This window comes from Echinops telfairi, unplaced genomic scaffold (genome assembly GCF_000313985.2).
Source record: "Echinops telfairi isolate 266 unplaced genomic scaffold, ASM31398v2 ScPeMD7_7424;HRSCAF=8462, whole genome shotgun sequence".
NCBI classification, from domain to species: domain Eukaryota; kingdom Metazoa; phylum Chordata; class Mammalia; order Afrosoricida; family Tenrecidae; genus Echinops; species Echinops telfairi.
This window is the reverse complement of record NW_022111324.1, coordinates 57,064,330-57,081,225: the sequence shown is the minus strand read 5'-3', so window position 1 is coordinate 57,081,225 and position 16,896 is coordinate 57,064,330. Positions and strand designations below refer to the sequence as shown.

Sequence of the window (16,896 nt, the reverse complement as noted above, 5' to 3'; positions counted from 1 at the left end):
TCTGGGGGGCTACTAAGGACCACTCACTGCTGTCAGGTCCACACTCCCCTCTCAACCATAATCTGCTTCTCGCTACTCAAATGCTTTCTCTGACACTGAGGAGGGCACTTTAGACCTCCTGTTGGCAACATAGAAAATCCCTCTGGTTAGGCAAAGGACATGAACAGACCGTTCATCACAGAAGACATGCAAGCAGCCAGCGAAGGGAGGCTCGAGATGATTAGCCACTACCTACTGCCCTGGAGTCAACTCCAGCTCACAGGGATCCTATGAGACAATGAGCTAGCATCTCCTCGTGATCATAATAGCAATGATTGAAAAAGAAAACAGTAAATGCGAGGGTGTAGAGACATTAGAACTCATTCGCTGCCAAATACTACAACTACAATGGAAAATAGAAAGGGGCTTCCTCTAAAGGTTAGAAATAGAGCTTCCATCTGATACAGTGATCCTATCAGTGTCACTATATCTATCCTACAGAAATACGAGGCATGATATGGTCATCACAGCATTATTCCAATAGCAAAACAGATAGAAACCATCTAAGTGCCCATCGGTGGATGAATGGATAAACAAGCTGAGGTGAATAAACAAGATGATATACACAAGGGAAAACTACACAACATTAAAGAATAATGTCCCCTTGACCTACTTGTCTCTATCTCCCCCATTACTACATGGTTACTGTAACTTGATGATCAGTCTGGAAATCTGGTCTTATAAATACTCCAGCTTTGTTTCTGCTCATAGTTGTTGGTGTTTTTCTAGTCTTTTGTGCTTCTGTGCATAATCTAAAATAAGTCTGTCAGTGGAGACTTTGGTTGTGTGACAATTGAGGTATTTCCCATTCGGAAGATGCTATGCACATTCATGTTCAAGTTGAGTCTATTGAAACTGGGGGGAGAATTCACATCTTAATACGAGGTCGAACCGAAATGGTGAGACGAGATGTCCCTGTTCACTTCCTCATCTTGAAGAGAAGACATTGTCTTTCATCATGATGTGCAGCATTAGCTAACGGGTTTGCCTAACAGCCTCCATCAGGTTGAGGATCTTACCACCTCTTTCTAGTGTGCTGAGTACTTAATCAGAAAGGGAGGTTGGGTTTTGACCAATGTCATTTCTATAATGACTGAGACAAATTCTATGATTCTTTACATTTTAGTCTCTTTATATGGCAAGTTTGATTGAGTTCCAAATGTGTAAGCGCACCTGCATTCCTAAGATAAATCTACTTAGCTGTGACATATCTTGTAGGTTGTAATTTGCTAAAAATGTACTCAAATTTTTGAAACGGATGCTATTAGTAGATATTGATGGGTCTGAGTTTTTATTTTCTTGAAATATCTTTTAATGTGAAGGTGACCATGGCCATTTATAACCATGGGATTGATACAATGTTTAATTTTAAACCTACCATATCATCTTTGTTGGAATGCTAACTGCATATGTCTTTTTAAAGTGGTTGTTTTGAGGCTATAATAGACACCTTTAATTTACTAGTCTACTTTAAGTGAATGTTATACCATAATTAATATAAACTCATTAAAAGTATATACTTTTACCTTTCAATTTTAGCACTAATACTGTCATATATTTTACTTCTATATACTGGATTTTTATGAGCTACACAACTTTAACATTTGTTACGCTTTTTTTTTTCTCTCTCACTATTCACCAGGTCTGGCTACTCTGCTAGAAACCCTGGGAATTGCTTAGCCCAGCACTGTGGATCGCAACACGCTTGGGAAAGGCCAATTCTCCAGGGACCCGTGGGGCAAGGACCGTGGTGGACCCCAGGCACAGGTACACACAGCCCAAGAAAACCTCTCGGTTCACCAGCTCTCTTACAACCAGCGTCCTAGGAGACCCCGTGCCCCAGCACATAGATCTACTGAGGTCCCCGAGGCTACCCAAGAACCTGTGGAAGCAAGTGCAAGAAAATGCCCGGAGGCTTAACGGACAGTGGCCCAAAGGCTCTCAGGGCCCAAACAGCCCACACAATGACTGTGGGCCCACGGGACAGCTGGCTCTCCACGCAAGGCCGGAGGCCAGCGCTGCAACTCAAATGCGCCCGCATGCTCCAGCGGCAGGGGGCGGGCTGTGTGAAGAAGCCCCCCATCTGAGCCAGGGGACGCAGGTACGGGGCCACAAAGGTGCCTGGAACCTGAGTTCTCAGTCGGGCTGCTGAGGGGAAGGTTTTCCCGGTTCTCACTGCCCTTCTGGACCGATTGGGGACTGGGGGTGGTGGTGCTGTCTGAGCCCCACTAGGAGGCCAGCGGTTGCCTTAGGGCCCTGGAACCACCAGCGCCGAGCCACAAGCGTCAGAATGCCCGGGCGCCCAAACAGGATGCCAGTCAGATAGATGAAAACAGCCCCGCAAGGTATCAGCCAAAGGGCAGCCCAACATTGTTTTAGCTTTAAACAGTCATGTCATTTAAAGACATTTTAAAATAACAATATTTTCCTATTTGCCCACACATTTACTATTTCCAATGCTCTTCCACTCCTCTATGTAGATCCAGAATGCCACCTGTTACTTTCATTCCGGTTGAATTACTTCCTTTAACATTGTTTGAAGTATAGGCCTGCTGGCTGTAAATTCTTTTAGCTTGTATGTCTGCAAATATCTTTATTTCATTTATTTTCTGGGTACAGAATTCTAGGTTGATAGTTTTTGTTTTATTTTCCATACTTTAAAAAGTTGTTCCACTAACTCCATCATTGGTCTTTTGTCAGTCTGATTTGTGGTCCTCTCTCTCCACTGTGTCTTCTGTCCTCTGGCTGCTTTGGGGAATCCCTCTATATCACCCCTTCCCAACAAATTAAATAGCATGTGATTTTCTTTAGAGTATTTGGGAGTTGGAGTTAGTTGAGCTTCTTGGGCCGGTGGTATTATTCTTTTAATCACAGGTGGAAAATTATCAGCCTTTCTTTCTTTTTTATTTTTCTTTCTCTCTTCTTCCCTAGCCTTGAAAAACTCTAATGAGACTATAATACTGGCCACTTGGGGCTGTCCCACAATAGACTGATTCCCCCCCGCCCCCCAGTTTTTGGTCTTTCTCTGTCTTTCCCACTTTCTCTGTATTTCATTTTGTATGGCTTCTATTCCTATGTGTTCAAGGTGACAATCCCATCAAGTGTACTGTCATTATTTATATTAGTAATTTTATTCTAGATGCTTGATTAGTTCTTTTTTCTATCTTGCATGTACCTATATAATTTTCTCAATCTTTTATCTATCTCTAGAACACATGGAATACTATTATAAATATTTTCAAGTTCTTCCCTGCTAATTTATTATTTATCATTTCTGGGTCAGTTCCCATTGCTAAATTTAAATAATTTTGTTTATTTGCAAGCATGGCGATTTAAAAAATAATAATTTTATTGAGGGCACTTACATCTCTTATCTCAATCCATACATTCATCCAGTGCGTCAAGCACATTTGCACATATGCTGCCATCATCATTTTCAAAGCATTCTCTTCCCACCTGAGCCCCTGATATCAGCTCCCCATTTCTTCCCCTTCTCTCCCCCGCACACCCTCCCTCACGAACCCTTGATGTTATAGATTATTTTCATATCTTACCTCAACCTCTGTCACCCCCACCCATTTTCCATTGTTCGTCCCACTGGGAGGGGGTTCTAGGTTGATCCTTGTGATCAATTCCTCCTTCTCCCCTCACTCTCCCCTAATCCTCCTGGTATGTCTACTCTCATTGTTGGCCCTGGGGGGTTTATCTATCCTGGATGCCCTGTGTTATGGGCTACTATCTGTAGCAGTGTGCATGTTCTGGTCTAATCTGATTTGTAAAGTAGAATTGAGGTCATGATAGTGGGGGGAAGGAAGCACCAAAGAACTAGAGGAAAGTTGTGTGTTTCATCGGTGTTATACTGCACCCTGACTGGCTCACCTCTTCCCTGTGACTCCTCTGTGAGGGGATGTCCAACTGTCTACAGATGGGCATGGGGTCTCCACTCCATGCCCCCCTCCCCAAGTCACATTGGGTATGATTTTGTTCTGGGTCTTAGATGACTGACACCTGATCCCATGGACATCTCAAGATCACACAGGCTGGTGTGCTTCTTCCATGTGGGCTTCGTTGCTTCTCAGCTAGATGGCCACTTGATTATCTTCAAGCCTTTAAGACCCCAGATGCTATATCTTTAGATAGCCGGGCACCATCAACTTTCTTCACCACATTTCTTTATGCATCCATTTTGTCTTCAGAGATTGTGTCAGGAAGGTGAGCACATGGTGATATTTTTTTAATTGAATTTTTCGATACTGAATATTTTACCTTATTTGTTGCTAAAGATTTTTGTATTCCCTTAAATATTTTTTGTTTACTTTTTACTGTGAAGTAGGTTAAGGTTTACAGAGCAGATCATAGTTTTACATTCAGCAAGTCATATGCATTCTGATTCAACACATCTCTTACAATCCCTTAATGTACCATAACTTATCCCAAGATAATAAGACTTGCCTTCAGGAAGATTGTTTCCTCCTCCTATCCTAACCCTCTGAACTTTGTCTTGGGTAGATGCCGCCATTTTGATCTTAAATGATTATCTAACATGAAGGTATGTTCAGTTCTAGACTGAAAGGTAAGGGCCACCGCTTGGGGCGAGGGGTGGGGGGCCCCAACACTCTCTATCGGATCAATAAACTTGGTCTATTTTATAATTTTGAGTTCTGTTCTACATTTTTGTCCCACTCCATCTAGGGCCCTTGTGTAATTACATAATTTCATGTCAACTTGGTAAACAAGTATAGGGATGGAGTCTAGCCTATCAATCAGGTCACAACCTGATGATGCCTCCTTGTGGGCATGGCCTTCTCATGAGAATTCTGGGAACTTCCTTTCTCTCTGGTGGTGGGCAGGCGGGTCACAGTCTCTCTCTGCTTTGCCTTGCTGTTGAGGAGACACACTCAGAGAGAGAGAGAGAGAGAGGAGCCATGTGGAGACCTGCAGCAACACTGAGATGCTTCTACCACCACTGGATTCATAAGACTTTTCACCCAGCAGCCTTTGATCTTCCTGCATTCAGCATCATTGCATGTGCTGCATTAAGTCTAAAGAAGAATGTATGGACTAATATTGGACATGTGGGCTAATATTGGATTAATGGACTTGATCTGGACTGGGCTGGGCTGTATTCTCAATATACAATTACTCTTAGATATAAAGCTCTCTCTTACTCATATATGAGTGTCAATGAATTCGTTTCTCAAGTCAACCGAGCCTAGCACAGCCCTATAATGTTAATCTTTTTACAGTAACTGGTAGTGGTAGGCAGGTACCATCTAGTTCTTCTGGTCTCAGGATTGTAGAGATTGATGTTAATGTGATCCATTAGTCCATTGCACTACATGTGTAATTCCATGTGTCCTTCAATTTTTGTCATTCTTCTTTCTTCTGTACAGAAAATGAATAGTTATACCTTAGATAGTTGCTCACTAGTAACCCATTCCCTCAAGGTGTTTGGTTATGTCTAAGGAATTGTCTTCCTGTGCGTACTCCACCACATTCATGGATATTTGCAGCAAAAGTAAACACACACAAACATCCTCTGCCAAGCCTATATATATATTCAGGGATACACTCCCACTCTCACTCTTCCACTCGTAAAGCCGGTATGCCTGTCCAAGCATCTACTCATAGATCTCTACTCTACCAGGATTTTGTACAGAACAGTATTTGCTTCTTTTGTGTTTAACTCGTGCAAAACTCTTAGTATCTTCCTCTTCTTCCATCAGTTTTTCCTAAGCTCCTGCTCATTGTATATTGCCTTCCCCTCGAACACAATTGCATTGCTTTACAACAGAAGGTTCTTTCCTCATTGACTTTGAGTTTTGTTAGGTGGAACCAGGGCAGTTTTTAGACAGGGGTTAATGTTCCCAATGCTCAGTCAATCCTCTTCTGAATACTCTTGATCTGTCCTCGTTCTGTCTGAGACAAACACCAACTATTCCAGTCCTGGGTGAACTCCGAGGGCTATTCTCATTCCTGCTTTCAGGTGAGCCTTTCCCCAGCTTCAGGTAATTTCACCAGATGCATGTTCTGATCAGTACTCAGTTGAAGATTCAAAGGGGATTTCCTGCAAATCCCCAGATATCTCTTCCTGAGAGATGTCTTCTCAGCGATGTTCTACTCTGTGGACACTACCCCCTCCTAACTTTCTCCTGAACTCAAGGAGACCACACAGTGCTACCTGCGTGCCACCCCCACTCCTCCCTGTGCAGCAGTCCAAAATTCTGTGTAGGGAGCAAATTGGGAATCATCATTCATTCTCCTTTTCTCATGGATCTCTGTGCTTTGTTACCTAGTGTTCAACGAGTGAAAATCATGGCTTCTATATTTTCCCCAGTTTCCAAGTTGTGTCAGGCAATGTAGTAACTCATTTCCTGTTACTCTTTGGTTTAAAGTGGAAGTTTCCCGAATGAACCAGGTACAAAATATTCTTCTAGCATTTGGTCCCTCTCCTTCAGAAGTATGTATCAATGTGCTTGACACAATGGACTTATGTGTGGATTGTGATAAGAGTTGTAGGCGCCCTCAATGAAATGATTTTTTAAAAAGAAAGAAGAAACATGTATCTTACTTTCCATTTTACAGGTATATTTATGATTCAAATAATTTCTCTCCTTCCCAATGGACTCTAAGTTAAACAAGATCTAGGATCATGTCCACTTTTGCTAACAGTGACATTCCCAATTATAACCAAGTAAATGGTGTGGTGTTCAGTAAGCTTATTAATTACTTTTTGAATAAACAATTGACTAGATTCTTCTCAATCTTCACCTTTCCTGTCCTTTTGGCACCGTTTCACTCATTGACTCATCCATCTGCATCTACCACAAATGTTGATTCCATACAAGTCTCTGGGCTTAATCATGGAAATACGATTCTATAATTAGCATCACAGAAATATGATTAAGACATGATACCTACCCTCAAGAAATATCAGAAATAAGTATCAGAAATAAGAAAAGTACAAAATTTTCATTCACCGCAAGGAATTATGTGACCAATGCCATGGAAGTAGCACAAAAATACCAATAATTTTCATGCAAAACCACCCAAGCCCGTCCCTCAGATACACAACCTTTTCTAATCAGTTTATACACGAAATCCCTATGCCTGAGTCTCCTATGACGTCTGGTATTTTGCCCCTCCTTCTAAAATGCAGGGGCCCTGGTGGCTTAGTGGTTCCTCATTGAGCTGCGACTCACAGAGCAGGCAGTTTGAAACCTCCGGCCTCTCCGTGAGTGAAAGATGAGGCTTTCTACTCCTGTAAAGAGTTACAGCCGGACACCCACAGGGACAATTTCACTCTGTCCTGTAGGGTCACCGTGAGTCAGCAGCAACTCGCCGGCAGTGAGTGAGTTGAAGCTAAAATGGATTTACCCGTGTGTCCACCCAAGGGTAGTGGTTCCCACTGTGAACATATCCGAGAAGTTCAGGGCAATTCCGATTCCAACATCTCTGGGGTGAGCCCAGAAGCTTTTTAATGTCCAGCCATGGATAAGGCCCTGGAGAAGAAGACAAAGTACACATGGTCTCTCTGGGAAAATCACCTCCATCTGCAGTCCTGCGTAGAGGAAATGCTGCCGGTTTAGGAGAAAGGTGATGACGATGATCTATATTTCTCCTCAGAGAGCATCTTAATAGTGGGAAGACGGACATGAACTATGGGAAACAGAGCCACCATACACCTCTCCAAATCCATGCTTGATTTGGCAGGTTCTTTGTACTGCCAGACTTAAAAGGCTCTAGCTTGTGTTAGATATTAGATAATTAAGTCAGAGCATTGCGCATTTAAAGTCACTTATTTGCAGAAAATGTATCACTACACTATCTGAAGTTTAGCTTTCTTGTCATCTTTAGCTTGTAGTCTTTGGCAATCATTATCATTTCCCTGATTCATTTCTGTCAGGCCATGTTAATGATCTTTTTTTTTAAACCGCTGTTACTGTTATATATTCTCAATGTAGAAAAATTTCCGATGTAATACAGCAAAGTTGATAGCAGGAAAATATGCATATGCATACCAACATTCTAATATATTTCTCATGTATCTGTTTGATTTAAGACCTATTCGAAATTATTATGTCTCACCAGCCAAATCTGATCAGATCACCGACGGACTAGGGCATAAACTGCCATGATGATCTCTTTGCATGATGATCAAGAGGGTATCGCCATGGCTACAAAACAACCAGCACACCGGGTTTCGTCCCAATAAGGCCAGAACAGAGAAAATTAGTGAAGGCTGTGCTTCGTGTCTGGAAATAAGCTGGCACCCTTCATTTTTCAATTCCAGCAGGCTAGTAGCTGTAACTGAATTTTCCTAAGCTCTTGGACAACTATCTTTACATTTAAATCCCATTAAACCAAAATGTTCATGATTAAAAAAGGGATAATCTCATGTGTGATTGTGAGAGGGCTATTTTCTTGACAAGTACACATTGCCATTATCCATCAAGAATTTTATTTTCCACTTCACCCTCCTGCAGTAGACATGCTATTCAACGGCATATACAATAAAAATTTCTGGCTTACCGAATTAGGAAATTATGCAGTCCAACATCAAAATACCTGTTCAAGGAGACATAAGCAAGCATATCAATAAAAGCTGTTTAAAGCAATGGCCCACTTGAAGTACAATATATAATTTTCATTCAGAGCATGGTGTATAAATGGATTACTCTGACAGTGGTTCTCAAAATATGGTCCCAGAATTAGCAGTAGCAGCACACTGCCTGCCAACTTCGAAATGCAAATGATCAGGTCCCACTTCAAACCCACTGAATCAGAAAGGCTAGGGGTGAGGCCCCACAATTAGCTTTGACCAGCCCTCCAGGTGATTCCCAGCAGAGCCACTGGTCTACAGCAACAAGTGTCTCAGCTCTCTCCAGGAATAAGGGTTAAATGGATTTCCCAGGCACATTTATTTTTCTAATAGGTGAATCCTTTTATGTCACCTCCAAGGCTCATATACTTGAAGATTAATCAAATATTTTAGAAGCACAAAAATATATACTGGTTAAAAAGAAAAGTAAGGATGAGAGATGTTGGCTCTGGCCATCAAGATTTAGGATCTGGGGCCTTTCACTTGAGAGAGCAACCTGGTCCCATTCCTGAGTCTGCCCATGCGGCCAAGTGAGAAGAGCAATGTAGGCCTTCAGTATTGGTGAGAAAGACCGATGCTTAAGACTCAGAACAGGCATAGGAAAGTTCTGGACAGTGGCAGACACTTTAACTCACAGCCTTCCTGAAACACCACCCAAAAAAGATTATTGTTGTTGTGGTTCTAAACTGAAAACTAACAGTAACTCTATGTACAACAGAATGAAATACCATCCACTCGTGCCATTCTCACAATTGTTGTTAAATGTTTGAGCCAGTGTGGTAGCCAACATCAGTCCATCTCATTGAACGTCTTCCTTCCCCCCCGCCCCCCAACCCTCTCATTTACCAAGCACGTGTGCTTCTCTAGAGGGTGGTCCCTCCTGATCATAGGTCTAAAGGATGCGGCTGTCTTGCCTTCCTTGCATTCCAGCTGTCCTTCCTCCAAGACAAATTGATTTGTTTCTCTGGGAGGCCATGGTGACATCAATATGCTTCAATAACACCATCATTTAAATGCATCAATTCTCCTTTTGCATTCTCTGTTTACTGTCCAGCTTTCATATGAGGTATGCATATGAGGCAATTAAAACTACCATGACTTAGATCAGGTGCACTTCAGTCCTCAAAGTGACAAACTTGCTCTTTAGCATTTTAAAGAGGTCTCATGCAATTGATTTACCCAATGCATTACAGTGTTTGATTTCTTGACTTCTGCTTCCATCAGCATTGATTTTGTGGATCCAAGCACCCAAAAAAAAAAATCCTTGACAACTTCGTTCTTTTCTCTGTTTTCCATGATGCCATCCATTGGTCCAGTTGTGAGGACTTTTGTTTTCTTTACCTTGAGTCGTAATCCATATTAAAGGCTGCAATGCTTTATTTATCTGTGTTAAGTCCTCTTGGCTTTCAGCAAGCAAAGGTATGTCATCTGCATATCAAAAGGTTGTTAATAAGAATTCCTCAAATCCTGATGCCACATTCCTCTCCATTAGAGTCCAGCTTCTAGGATTTTTGCTCAGCATAGAGATGGAACAAGTATGTTGAGAGAATACAACCCTTTCATTCTTCTCAGCAATGCAGTATCCCTTTATTCTGGTTGAACCACTTAGATTCTACCTGAGCACAATTAAGTGTTCCAGAATTCCCAGTATTCTTAATATTATTCCTAGTTGGTTATGATCCATATAGTCAAACGTCAAGTAAATGTCTGCCTTCATCTCCCTAGTTAGCATGCCTATTCTCCCTGACCCGCCTATCATTTGCTTGGGGCTTCTCATCCAGCAAATCAGTGTCCTTCTCTCCCTGGATACCGCTGTATGAAAATGCTACATCTCCCGAAGAAGGCTTTGAACCAGTTCATTCCAGTTTAAATCCTTGTTCAGAAATTTCTACCCCAGATACATGCTGGGGCTTCAAAAAAAACGCATGGGGGGAAAAAGTGGAATTGAAAGATAACAAAAATCTTCCATGAACTTTTTGAAGCCCTTACTGATTCAGAATCTACACAAATCCCTAGGGGATTCTTGTGAAAGAACAGCATGTCATGCACCATATCTGGGCTGGAAATGCACTTTTTCAGCAGGGCACTGAATCCGAATAAACTGGTCCAGAGCTCTGCTCCAGAACTATTCCTCTGCTATCCATCAAGAGGAATCACTGTCCCTGACATCTAGAGTATGGTCATTGCATCCAAACTGCCAGAGAGGCCTACTGAGTTCATTCTGTCCCTTCAGATAATGAGCAATGACTCAAGAATTTACCCTACAGAGCAGGTGAGTGGAATGCGACTACAGCCTGAGAAGGCTTCACCCGGCCTGCACTGTTCCCGATCAGCATTTTTGTGTGACATGCCAGGACACACAAGTGTAAGCTTACCTCTCTACTAAAGCCTAAATATGCAGAAGTGCAGAGCTGTGCCAAGTAATGAGTTCCAGACAGTTTCTCCTCCTCACCCACTTGGTAATGGCTAGAGGGGATTCAGGATGGGGCAAGTGGGGGGGTTTAAGCAGGTAAGCTTGAGTCAGCAATCACTTAGAAACTGAAGTGAAACAGAGAAGGTCAAAAGAGGAATTTTTGGCAGAAAATGTGATCGGAAAAGTTACAGATGTCCTTGATCAATACTTGCTGCAGTTTGTTAATGCCTCAGTGCTCATGCACTGCTCTAAAGGGAGCCTCCCTCTCTGGGAGCTCACATTATACTTGGAAGGGGTAGACAGTACCTAAGCAGGTAATTAATATGGTCACTGGAGAGAACGCAGACAAAGTGATAGAAGAAGGTGACCGTCCACCCTGAGTACGCGGTGAAAGTTTCACTGAAACTCGGTGACGTTGGGGTTGAGCGCAGAATAGTCAGAAAGGCCAGCTGTGCAAAGGCCAGAGGAAATGTAGTCCAAAAAGCAGGACGTCTGTGAGAAAGCCCACGGTGGAAAGAAATATGATTGGATAGAGGAGCAGAAAGACGACCAACAAGGCTGGAGCAAGACTGGTGGTAGTGGTAGGGGTGGCGTAAGGGAGGGGGGAGATGGGGAATTGGGGCAAGCTGAGGTAGGAGAGAACAGGAACCAGATCTCAAAAGGTGGTGAATGACAAGTCCTTTGGATTCCATTTTATTCTGAAAGGAAACCAATAAGGGTTCTCAACAGTTTTTTGTTTTGGTGGGTGGAGTTAAGTGCTTCATAGGTTTATGCATTAAAAAGATGAATCTGGTTAAATCCATCCTTCCTTGTAACCCCTCTGTGGGGGGATGTCTCAGGATACAGTATAGCACTGACGAAACACATCATTCCTCTAGTTCCTGACTGCTTCTTCCCCCCAGTACCATGACCCAGTTCTACCTTATAAATCTGGCTAGACTGGAGTACACACATTGGTACAGCTAAAAGGTCTCAACACAAGGAACTCAGGACAGGTAAAACCCTCAGGAATAGGAGTGGGAGTAGCAATATCATGAGAGTAGGGGGATGGTGAGGGCAGGAGGGAAAGTGGGAACCCATCACAAGGTTGGGTATATAGCCTCCCCCACCAGGGGCAGGAATAGCAGAATGTGGGTGAAGGGAGACAAAGGACAGTCTAAGGCATGGAATAACAATAATATGTCATTGATCAAGGATTCATAAGGGTGGGAGTGTGGGGGAGGGAGAGGGGAAAAAAGAGGAGCTGATACCAAGGGCTCAAGTCGAAAGAAATTGGGAAAATTTGATGGCAACATATGTACAAGTGTGCTTAATACTAATGAATGACAGATTGTTATAAGATTTGTAAGAGCCCCCCCAAAAGAATTGATTTTTTTAAAAAAAAAAAAGATTACTCTGGGTGCCCTGAGGAAAATGCATGGTAAGAAACAAAGCAAGACGTTTAGATAAGAAGACATCACGGTCCAGGTGAGCTATGGTTGAGGCTTTGCCCAGGATGATAATAGCAGAAATGAGGGGCAGAGCTGAATTCAGATGTGGATTTGTGGCAAGTTTGAAAGAAAGCTCGCTGAGGGCTCATGAAGGAAGAGAAGTTGGGCAAATAAGAAAGGGACACCCTGCATAACAGCGCCAAGAGCTCCCCATGACTTGGTATGAAACTATGTACATACACACAATGTAATATTATGCAATGTTAAAAAACAATGAAGAATCCACAGAACATCTCATATTGTGCATGCACCTGGAGTACAAATTAAAGTCTTGCAAATTGAACTTTAAAAAAAAAGAAACCAAACCAGGTCTGCGAGTTCTTATGAAACCGTGAGTGATGCTCGGTGACCGAATAGAAGGGTGAAGATGGTTGTGGAACTGACTTCCTTTCAGCCTGCATAATGGGTCACCCACTGAAATACACGTGAATCGTGGCTAATGACTTCTTAAAACAAGTTTTATAAAATTCATTGCTCATCAACACCATCGTTCTCTTTAGACCAGACCATGGGCCTGGAGAATGATGCGGGAGTCCGTTATCACTTTTCTATTTCCTCCTCCACCTATTTGTTTCATGTGATCTCTCTACTGAACACTAAGTTTTAGCACACGGCCTGCTGAGTGTTTAAAAATGGAGCAAATTTAAAATCACATTTAATAAAAAAAGTACAACCCCTGAAAGCCAAAATAAATGCATCATGCCATATTTAGCTAATAACTAGGAATTTATTCCTTCTTAGAGCATACACTGAGATATTTCCAATGAAAAGTGAGTTTGGAGCTTTATAAAAGTACCCAACCTTTAATGAAACATTGATGGTTCCATGGTGGAAGTCTCGCCTTCTACAGGGGAGACACAACTTGATTCCCCGCAAACACATCTTGTGCATGGTTGCCACCTGTTTGTTATTGGAGGTTTATGTGTGGCTACCGTGCTATATTAATTTCCGACTAAGATGGATTAGAAAGGCCGGGAAATGTGCTGACCAAAAATTAGTCAATGAAAACGCAATGGTCTGACCTGCAACTGATCGTGAAAGAACAAGAAGAAAACCCTAAGGTTATCATTGATATGACAGCGCCTGAAGTTGGGATCACACATGGTTGGGCATTTGCAAATTCAAGTGAGCATCTTGGCCTCAGTCTGCTTTTGGCATGATAGATGTCAGAAGCAGTCTGCTACGATCACCTAGCTCAAAGACTTTTCCATCAGTTGTTAAGCAAGTCTTTTAATTAAGACAATTTTGTGAAATGATCACAACCAAGGATGAGTTTTGGATTTACCAATACTACCCAGAGTGCAAGGTCTTATCAAAACCGTGGCTTCGGAAGGGATCTGCTGAGCCCATTAAATTTAAGGCAGAGAAGTCTGTTCTGAGGGAGATAGGTTTTGGGGGGCTGTTTGGTTTTTATGCCTAAGGGATTTTCTTGATAGACAGAAGGTAATCACAGGGGCTGGTTATTAAGAAGTTTTAAGAACCTGAACACTTCATTGACGAGGAAAAAGCTAGGAAGTTGCACCAAGGCTTTTTTCCCCCCATCACAACAATGCACCTGCTCATTGTCCAAGGGCAGCAAGGGTTGTATTCTAAGATAATTTTGTTTGGGAACTTTACCCTATCCTGCCTACAGCCCTGATCATTTCCCTCTATCCTGGCAGGGTTCTGCCAAAGTTTAACTCACATTTCTGAGTGGAAAGTTTGTACAGGGTTAAGGGTGAAAATCATTCAAATTACAAGGAGAATGGAGTTTCTCCTTAGATTCAAGAGGCCCTGATTAGTTCTAGCTGGACTGGCAAACTTAATTTCAGAAAGCTGAGAAGATCTGAAAGTTTATCCACTCAAACCTCTTGACAGATTAGAAAAATGATGGCTCAGGATGATGAAATAATGTGAAACGGAATTAGTAGAGGCCCTGAGGCTAAGAGTCCAAGTCTCCTAGACAACTGCTCTGTGCAAAGAGCCAAAATCAACAGCGTGCCATTTCCATCTCCCTCTCTAAATTTGATAGGTATTGTCTGCAGTATTCCATTTCCTTGCATTCTTGTGATTCTTCAGTCTTAAGGCGGGTGGACTATAGAAACAAATCCAGCGACACTGGTGTAAGTATAAGAAAGAGTTTTATATCAAAGAGTAATTGTATATTAAGAAAACATCCCAGGCCAGTTCAGATCATGTCCCTAAGTCTGCTATTAGTCCATAATTCTGATACCAGTACATAAATCCCTCATAAATCACATGCCATGATGCAAAGTGCAGGAAGGTCACAGGTCACTGTGTGCACAGTCTTGTGGATCTAGTGGCAGTGGCAGGATCTCCACGGCTCTCCAGGCCTCAGTGTGGCTGTGGCTGAGTGACTTTGCAGCAGGAAGGTAAAGGCAGAGAGAGTCGAGGGGCCAACCTCCAGTGAGCCATGTATCTCAACTGCCCTCCAATCAAGCTGTGACCTGATTGACAGACTAAACTCCACCCCTTCACTCTTAATACCTTCAAGTTGACATGAAATTATGTAACTAACACACCTTCCAATGGTCAGGTGTGCCTCAATTCTCACCTGTACATCCATATAGGAGTCACAGTCTATTTATAGGGAACAATAAGTTCCTACCCTTGAGTATATTCTAGAAACAAGCCCCTTATCAAATATGTGATTTGTAAATATTCTCTCTCAAATCTGCATTTTTCTAATCGTGTCTTTTGTAGCATAAGTTTCAAATGTATGAGAAATTCAACCAATCCATTTATTAATATTATAAAACATGCTCTGGTGTTATATCTAAGAAAATTTTGCCTAACCCAAGGCCATGAAGATATTCTGTTTTCTTCTAAAAGTTGCATAGCTTTCGTTTTTATATCTAAGGGTGTAATCCATTTTGTGTTAATTTTTGCATATCCTTTAGGGTATGAATCATGGCAGGATAAAAAACCCAGTCCCAAGCCTTGAGAAACTCAAATACAGATACAATAGAGCAGAGAAGGATGTGCACTCGTGACAGGAACATGCACATGGCCAAAACTGAGAGAAGAGACTCTCAAAGAAGAGACTGGTCAACTGTGCCAAACACTGAGGGGTCATATAAAATGAAGAAGAATGGTCACTAGATTTGCCAATGTGGAAGTCAATACCAACTTGAGCAAATGCAAATTCATTGAATGGTAAAACATGGAAGTCAAAGAAGAGTCAACTGAAGCGTGAATAAGGAGAAAAAAGCGACGTTGGGAATAGATATTGTGACCAGGTTGGTTCTGAAGAGGAAGGAGAAGAGTGGGAGCTAAAGGATGCAGCAAAAGAAATTGGTTTTGTTTGTGGCTTTGTTTAGCATGGGAGGTTCTGGAGCATGACTGTAGGTTATTGGATATCACCAGCAGGGGCAAGAGAGTCAGAGAGCATATGATCTAGGTCACAAATGGGAGAACTAAGCAGAGAAGAAGGGAAAATTCTTTCAATGTAACAAGTAGGAAGAATGTGAAGATGGGTTAAGATATTGGCCCAACTATAGATCTGGTATAGATAAAAATTTTAATAAGAGTATGAAATAAAGCTATCAGGTGGGAGAAGAGTGGAGAGGATATGTCCCAAAAAATTGTTAATACCTTTATTGGGGGCTCCTATTATCACAGTCCATACATTCCTCCAATGTGTCAAATACATTTGCACATGCTGCCATCATTTTCAAAGCATTCTCTTCCCACTTAAGCCCCTGATATCAGCTCCCCATTTCTTCCCCCTCCCTCCCCCACCCATCCTTCCCTGACAAACCCTTGATAAGTTATAGATTTTTTTCCCATATCTTACATTGTCCTCCACAGCCCATCACCTGCTTTTCCATTATTTGTCCCCCTGGGAGGGGGTTATAGTTTGATCCTTGTGATCAATCCCCCTTCTTCCCCCCACCCTCCTCTAATCCTCCTAGTATCTCTACTCTCCTTGTTGGCCTTGAGGGGTTTATCTATCCTGGATTCCCTGTGTTGTGGGCTCTTATCTGTAGCAGTGTGCATGCTCTGGCCTAATCTGACTTGTAAGATAGAATTGAGGTCATGAGAGTGGGGTGATGGAAGCACCAAAGAGCTACAGGAAAGTTGTGTGTTTCATCAGTGCTATACTGCACCCTGACTGGCTCATCTCTTCCCTGTGATCACTCTGTGAGGGGATGTCCAATTATCTACAATGGGCATTGGGTCTCCACTCCATGCCCCACCTCATTCACATTAAGTATGGTTTTATTCTGGGTCTTAGATGCCTGATACCTGATCCCATCAACACCTCATGATCACACAGGCTGGTGTGCTTCTTCCATGTGGGCTTGTTGCTTCTCAGCTAGATGGCTACTTGTTTATCTTCAAGCCTTTAA

General features: G+C 42.3%; 1 protein-coding gene across 1 annotated transcript in view; it reads right to left on the bottom strand.

Moving 5' to 3' along the window:
• The window catches only part of HHAT (hedgehog acyltransferase), a 417,968-nt gene that overhangs the window by 193,548 nt on the left and 207,524 nt on the right, over positions 1-16,896 (bottom strand). The window contains exon 9 of the mRNA XM_004700138.2: positions 8,572-8,607. Within this exon, the coding sequence (XP_004700195.1) occupies positions 8,572-8,607 (36 nt within the window). The remainder of the gene's footprint in view (positions 1-8,571; positions 8,608-16,896) is intronic.